The sequence below is a fragment of the Akebia trifoliata genome, unplaced genomic scaffold, assembly GCF_017979445.1.
Source record: "Akebia trifoliata isolate Shusen 1 unplaced genomic scaffold, ASM1797944v1 Contig00531, whole genome shotgun sequence".
NCBI lineage: Eukaryota > Viridiplantae > Streptophyta > Magnoliopsida > Ranunculales > Lardizabalaceae > Akebia > Akebia trifoliata.
In genome coordinates this window covers 8,360-16,455 of record NW_028237071.1, presented here as the reverse complement: position 1 = coordinate 16,455, position 8,096 = coordinate 8,360, and the positions used below count along the sequence as shown (strand labels likewise).

The window sequence follows — 8,096 nt, the reverse complement described above, 5'->3', positions numbered from 1 at the left end:
TTAAATTCTATTGAGAATCATTTATTGGCATATCCATGTTTTCAATACATTGTCTATTTTCTATTGTTTATTTCCCATGTCTACTTTTTACCCTTGGATGACATGGTAGTGTTTTTTTAATTTTCAAGAGTCATCCAAGTTTGGGAGTTTGATCCAATGTTTAAAGAATGGATCAATTATTGAATTTAAAATTTTCAAATTCGTCAAGTCATGATGGGACCCCCCTCAATTTTATTATAATTGATTTACAATTTTTAAAGAATTTAAAAGTATAATATTATTTTTCTTAACTAATTATTTTTACATAAATTATATTAAGTATTTATTATTTAGGAAGGATTGTTAAGAATCTTTACATAATAAAAACAAAGTCCCCTCAAGATTATCCTAAAATCAAAGCAATTCCCAAAATGTTACATTTTTGAATGGGAAACGTTTTGAAATTCAATTTTTAAAGTGGGTCATTCTATTTGCACACACCGAAGTGACTAATTGCACCCACCTCCAGCACATTTTGGAGTGGAATGTATAAAAGGAAGTGGGGGCAATTAGCCAAAAGGTATGTGCAAATGGAATGGCCCTTTTAAAATGGTTCACAATACATCAACCGTTTAATCTTATTTGATTGAACCACCTATTCAATAAAAATTTGTAATTCTATTTGAACCAAACTGGCTTTATTATCAAATTCAATTAGACGTTGTTAGATTGGGATCAGTATGGTTTTAAAACATTGGATGATCTCATCATAGCTACTAAAAAATGAGATAGAACTCGTCAAGAACGAAACATAGCAAGTCAAAAATAAATGAATCCTCTTTATTTGTGTATCACAAAAATAGATATAAATATATAAAAATCCCAATTCCCTAGCATCAAACAAGAAATTAGAAGGTGGGGGATGCCGTTGTGGAATGAGTCGAAGAAGATGATGTCGGGGAACTAGAACGGTCATTATTATCCCCCACACTATACTCTGCTCGGCTACTCCTCTCATCTGAGTACAACTGTTTCTGTTGTTGTTGTTGTTGTTGTTGTTGATGATGAGAATACGAGGCCAATGTCAGCTGTTGTGATATAGCTATAGGAACATAGACACCCTTAGTAGCCTTCATCGTGGTATCTACCTTTGTTACTGCCGTCGGGGCACATTCTGCTGGTGGGGGCCATATGCCTCCCACCAAAACATAATGAGTTGGTTGAGGGTTGCCGTTGTTGTGAATTGGTGGACTGGGCCTTGTTGTGTTCAAACGGTATTTCTGAGGAATATGTGAATTTTAATATATAAAAAAATTGTTTGAAATAATGTTTTAAAATTCCTGCAGAGCTGACATGGTACTAAAACTCGTTTGACTCAACTCAAGTACGTAAGAATTTTGCCAAGTTAAGTATTTTTTAAAATCAGAAAATATTCAATGGGCTTGGTTGAGTTGGCTAAAATCATTGTAAGAGCCAGAGTTGTCATCTCTAGCTCAATTCCTCGAGTCGCATAATGCAAATCTCGCATACCATCAAAAGTAAAAAACAATACAATGTCCTCTCAACAACAATCCTTTTAATTTTCAGGAATAATGAAAGAATAAGCACATAAAACACCTTTTGTTATAATGGTAATTTAGTAAAAAATAAAAATAAAAAATCTAGAATATACTTAATGAATGGGTAAATTTGAGAAAGATATGTTTTTTTTTTGAAGGAATTTACTGTTGCTAATAAGGGGCTCAAACTCTCTTTATTTATTTTTTATTTATCAAATGTTAGGTTCCCAAAGATGAGATAAAAAGTTACTTAGAAAAATATATTTGAGATAGGGCTATCTCAACTAAAATGCATATGTAATTTTTATAGTATTTATTAAAATGATCATATAATGATGTTGATATTTATTTATTTATTTGAATTAAAGTAATAGTAATTTCATTTGATGATACATTAAGAGAAAATTGATTGAGATGATTTGTACATGTTCAGGGAATGTCCATAAGATGTTTAGGGTAAAATAACTAGTCAAGTTGAAGATCTTAAAAGAGTAAGAGAAAGATTAAAAATAATGTAGATGAAGACAACAAAAGCAGATGTGAACCCAATATAAATAATATAAAACTTTGTTTAGAACAAAGTGACTGGAAGAATAAGATTGGTGACCCGAAATCTTTAAATAAAACTTTGTTGTTGTTGTCTTACATTTTCTTTTAAACCCATACAAAATGACTATATGTTTTTCAAAATAGATACTCCTTTAAAGAAATCTGCCTTTATAGCCTTATTTTCAAATTGAAATAGATCTTATATATAATTCCAACTTTTTCATGATTTGAGGTTTGAAGACCATTAAAAATAAAAATAAAAATTCAAAAATGTAACCCTGAAATGGATACCCAATTTGATAAATAAAGAAGAATAATACTGAAGTGACCTTAAGATACTACCTCATATCTCACTTTCCTGATGTAGAAGTGTGTATGAACCATGAAGAATGCTGAAGTGGCCTCAAGATCGCACACCCTAACGTGAAAAGTGTATGAGAACCATATATGCTTTTCCTTGAGATACGTGTGCAAAAAGCATCTATGGTTCCTATCCACTTTTACATCAAGATGTGCGATATGAGGTCCAATCTTGAGGTCTCCCCAGCACGACTCGTGAACCATAGATGTTTTTCATTGTGAAGGAAAGTGAGATATGAGGTTCATTCGTGAGGTTACTCCAGCATAACTCAAAAACTAAACATCAAAATGGATATAGCTGTTTTGATTAATATTCTAAAAAATGTAGTTGAATTTGAAATTTCCAAAAGTATACATAACTTTTGTACAGCTAAATCATCTATAAATACGTCTGACACAAATCACATCTGATTTTCAATGTCACATTCTTTTAAGGGTATGTTTGATTGCATGGAAAGTCACTTTCCATGGAATTTGAAATCCATGGAAAATTAGTTGTGAAAAATAGGTAGGGTTGGAAAATCAAATTCCATTGTTTGATTTCACTTGGATAAAATCATGGAAAAAATATGAGAAAAAAGAAGAGGAGAAGGAGGAAGAAGATGAGAGGAGGGGGAGAGGAAGAAGATGACGAGGAAGAGGGAGGGGGGAGGATGTGGCGATGATGGCGACGAAGGTGGCGACGGCGACGGTGGCCGCTGCAACGATGGCGGCGAAGGAGGTAAGTGAGGAAGATGGGGGGAGAACGTGGTGGTGGTGGTGGCGGAAGAGGTGAGGGATGGAGAAGAAGGAGAAAAAGAAAAAGAAGAAGAGAGAGAGAGAAGGTGGTCGGAGACGGAGCCGACGACGACGGGATGGTGATGACGGCGATGATGACGACGGCAAGGTTAGTGTAATGGTGGTGGTGGTGGTGGTAGGGAAGAATTGAGGATGGAAAATATGGATGGATTTCATTTTCCCACCCATATGGGTGGGAAAGTAAAATCCATGATTTAGTGGACTTTTTGAATGGGGTGGAAAATGAATTTCCATTTCCATGTGCAATCAAACACTTGAAAAATGTCATTTTCCATGGAAATTGATTTTCCACCATATTTTCCATGTGCAATCAAACATACCCTAAGAGAAATGTTAAATGGATGCAGTTTTTGGTTCATGCCCTTCACACCCTCTGACTTGTTGGTTCACAACCCAACAAATGTTTGACACGTGGTGCAAATGACATGAGCAATAGAGAGAGCTTCTCTCTCTTGCCCACTACCCATATATTTATTTTTTTAGATTTCAAATCTTAAAAAGGGTTAGGTCCACATTAATTATCATATTGACAATCCAATAAAACAGCCTTTTAGATTTCACGAAAAATATTCATATTAAAAAAATACTATTTTTTGAACTTGATCCAAGGTGTTGAATATGGACGGCCACCGAGCACCTAAATTTAAAAATAAAATTCAACGGTGAAAAATAATTATTTTGAAATTTATTTTTTTAAAATTCATATAATTTTGTCCTCTACAACTCCATTGCATCCGATCATGTTTTTGAATGTCAGGTGATCAAATCAAAAAGTTTGATTTTTTTTTTCACTACAGGCAGGAGAGAAAGGGGTGTTGGCCAAAAACAATGTCCATTTAGCATCACTCTTCTTTTAATAAATCCACTTTAACCAACCGACAACCCATAGTGTTTATTTAACAATGTTGTCATCCTACGGGGGATTTCAGAGCTTTTACATGTCTTCGCTTTTTTTTTTTTTCTCTTGTCAAAGTAAAAAAATATTAAGATACAAAATTAAAGAGAATAAATAATATATATGGTTAAAAATGTAATGCAAAATTAAAATTAAAATTATTTTTTTAGGGATTTAATAAATATTTATTAATCCAAAGTTTTACAACAAAGATTAAATACAGTGATAAGAGATTCTTACCTGTAAATGACTTTTAACTTCATCATTAGTAAGCCCATCGACCTTCATCAATTCTCTAATTTGCTTCGGTGTAGCAGCTGAGGCAACTCAAGAAATCATAACTTGAAATCTGAATTCAAAATTAATTATCCAATTATAATAAACAATCTACAAAATTGTTTACATACCATGAGATCCGCCAAGTTGTTGTAGAGCATGTAAGAATTTCTGATGAAGTTCGTTCGACCAACTTCGCCTAACTTTCCTATTTGATTGTTCTTTCACGACTTGTACTCTTCTATCATCATTGTCAGTGGTCGAGCTCGTTGAAGCCATTGGTATCGTAGTTGTTTTCTTTGCTCCAATTGTGGTTGTGGTGGCTACTTCATCTTTGCGAAAAGGATGAAATGCGCCAACCCTTTTTTTTGTCTCGATCACCTGAAACTTTTTTCTCAATCAAATTCTAGGTTTTTAAATTTGGTCAACAACAATTTGATTAGATCCATTTACAATGAAGTTAGGTACATGGGGCTAATTTTTAATATGAAATGTAATCAGGACTCTTTTTAACTCGGCCAAAAATAAATAAAAGTTATTATGTCGATTTTTTTTTTTTTTTTTTGTGATTGATATTAAATGAAATTTTGTGATCGGAAGATCAATTAATTCAGTATATTACAAGTAAACTAATTATAATGGAAATATAAAATATAAATTCCTCAAAAATTCAAAATAAAGTCAAATGAGTTTGAAACAGTTTGAGAGTGTTTAACACTGTCGATCCTGATAAGATCAAATTAGATAAGTCGGCTTTTGAAACAATATGATCAAATTTAAATAAAAAAAAAAAAAAAAAAATTAATACAGATTTATTTAATTGAATTATTTGATTATTTATTACCTCTTTAGATGGTGGTAGTGGATCTGGAGTTTGATTCCATAATTGAACAGATCTCAACCAATCTACCTTCTGTTCAATCTTCTCATTAGTTCTATCAGATTCTTCTTCTGCTTCTTCTTGAGAAGAAGAAAAGCTTCGGTTTAATGGCATAAATTCCTCAAGAACAGGACCTTCTTCTCTCGAGGTCTGTTCTTCACTTCTAGAGAAACACAGTTGTTGCCTGCAATTCTCAATAGCTATAAATCAAACAAAAAACAATATGTATATATAAGAATTAGAATTAGTTTGTGCGCTTTCGAAGATCAACCAAATATGTAAGAGAGAATCTAATTGAATTGGATACCCTGGTTTACGAGTTCTAGAGAAAGAGGTAGCTCTCGATGGAAAACTAGGATCTTACGATGCTCTTCCTCCAATGCTTCCATACGTCCTTGCCAACTCCTCTTCTTCTTTTCTGTGTAATTCATGATTTCTATCAATCGAGATTGATGAGAGAGAGAGAGAGTGAAAAGGTTTGGAGGTTTGGAGTATCGGATGATGGGTTTTGACGGAGGGGTGAATATTCGGGAATTTGATTCCTTTGGGTTCTATATCCAGTGCTGGAAATGACGTAAGCTGTTTTGGATATGTAGATCGATCGTAGAGACACCTCTACTTTCCGAATATTCTCACGAGAAGCGAGGGAGAGAGAAAGAGGGAAGCATCACTCACGTATGCGACCGTTCGAAAGGGAATCTTCTTAGCATCCGTATCTACCTTACGCCGCGTATGGGACGGCACGGACAAATAAGGTAAGACAATAGGGGGTAGTTTTTAATTAAGGTGATTTAAACACGCCCCCCACTTTTCAATCAATATTAGAGATACTCCACTATATTTTCAAATTGATGATAAACTCTCTTGACCTAATGTTTTGTGTGAGAGAGGCTAATGTTTTGTCTGATCAAGTCTTGAAAGCATTTTTTATTGTAGGGAAGTACAATTTCGATCACTACGTCAAAATAGTAATAGTTCAGCGTTACTGTAGCGGTAAATTCGACGGTCCTAAGCCCACGTTTATATTTCGTCGGTTCAAAAACCACGTTTAGGCCCACAAAACAATTCGACAGGCTTAGCCCACCGAATTTTTTCTATCGTTTTAACGGCCCGTCTTCCTTTCTCATTCTGTTTTCCTGTTTTTCTGTTTTTCTGTTTTTCATCAACGCTTTTGTAAATCCCTCCTTCGAACTCTCCTCTCTTCGTCTCTCTCGATCTCTCGAACTTTCCTCTTTAAGTCTCTATCGAACTCACCTCTCTTTGTCTTTCTCGATCTCTCGAACTCTCCTCTTTAAGTCTCTCTCGATCTCTCCTCTCTGTCTCTCTCGATCTCTAGAACTCTCGATCTCTCCTCTCGTAAGTCTCTCTCGATTTTCTATCTATCCTCTCTCTGTAAGTCTCTCTCGATCTCTCCTCTCTGTATATGATCTCTTCTGACCTATTCGATCGATCAATTTATAAAGTTGCTGATCGTCTTCTTCAATTTAAGCTCAAATCCTCTCGATCTCGTCGTCATCTGCGCCTTCCAAGACCTGAAGTTCAAATCGAAGAACTTAAGCTCAAATTCTTGATCTTCTCTTCTCAGCCAACCATTTTCGGAGCTCAAATTGAGATAGCCATTTGATTGGTTCAGATCTAGTAAGTATAGTTTCATATTTCTAAACATTTGCTGTAGAAATTGTTAGATTCTTCATAAATTTTTAAATTATTCTGATTCTTCATCAGTTATTTATGCTTGGTTGTTCATTTGGATTAGATCTTTCCATATTTACTTGGTTAATATGACTACCCTATTTTGTATCTGCCTAACTTGTTAACTCGTCTCCCCATTAGTTATAATTAGCAATGCTTTTAGTAGTATTTCCAGAGTCGATCTTGGGCATTGGAGACCATTTTTTTATTTTTACCCACAAAATCTAGGAAAATGGACATCTCAACTTGTGAATAAAAGTTTTAAATCGGAGGATTGTGGGGGGAAATATCGAGAAAATAGGGGATCGTTGGCCTATTCCAACAATTTGTTGTGTGTTGGAAATAGGTTAGGCCATTAGCAACCAGGTCTGAAGACATTGTTGTTTGTTTTATAGCAATTTGGGCAGAACATTCATATTCACACCCATAATCCATTCCAGAATCAGAATCATATTTTTAAATTATTAAACATGATTCTAAACAGACTGAATGATTCAGCATGATGATTTAAAGCAACCTAAACATATTCTTACGGTTAAAGATGCTTTGAAACAGACTAAATATATATTCTTATATTATTTGCATCGAAATGGACCAATGAGAAATCTCCGTACGAGACATTTGGTAAAAACTCACCTTAAAATCTAATTTCGTTGTTTTTGTTACTTTCGAATTTCCATTGAGAGAGAACATAGTAGTTTCTATGTTATATATTTGATAAAGTTCTTCAAATTCTATTGTTTATGTTTTGTTTATCATGTTGATTTAAAATTGTTTTTATAAATGTATTTTTATAATTAAATAATGTTTTTTTTTTATTTTATATTATAAGCTGTATTAATATATGCCCGATCATAAAATATAATTTATATACAATATAACCATTTAAATTCTCAAAAATGATGAAAAATGTAAGAACTGATCGACTTGACCAAGTTTTCAAAGCTGAGACGGGTGATTCATTGTAGATATCTGCCTTGAATGCCTCCAAGACTCAGATAGATGACTCTCCCAAGTCATGTTCTAACATGTGTTTCTCATTGGTAATCTGAATGGACTAACAATAATCTTGTTGTTGGACGAGTTTTAAAACTGTGGTCTGAACAGA

The 8,096-nt window shown here is 33.8% G+C and overlaps 1 protein-coding gene across 2 annotated transcripts; it reads right to left on the bottom strand.

The window, feature by feature from the left end:
• Positions 1-798: 798 nt before the first annotated feature.
• Positions 799-6,004, bottom strand: LOC147381368 (transcription factor HHO3-like). Of its 2 annotated transcripts, none has more exons than XM_086430529.1 (5): positions 5,604-6,004; positions 5,261-5,496; positions 4,548-4,797; positions 4,381-4,457; positions 799-1,259 (listed from the first exon to the last, which is right to left on the bottom strand). In XM_086430529.1, exons 1-5 carry the CDS (start codon positions 5,725-5,727, stop codon positions 888-890), a joined length of 1,059 nt encoding a protein of 352 aa, XP_086286655.1. In that variant the 5' UTR covers positions 5,728-6,004; the 3' UTR covers positions 799-887. The 2 variants fall into 2 exon arrangements, with proteins under 2 accessions (XP_086286655.1, XP_086286656.1); XM_086430530.1 differs by having other exon boundaries at positions 5,261-5,480.
• Positions 6,005-8,096: the final 2,092 nt, after the last annotated feature.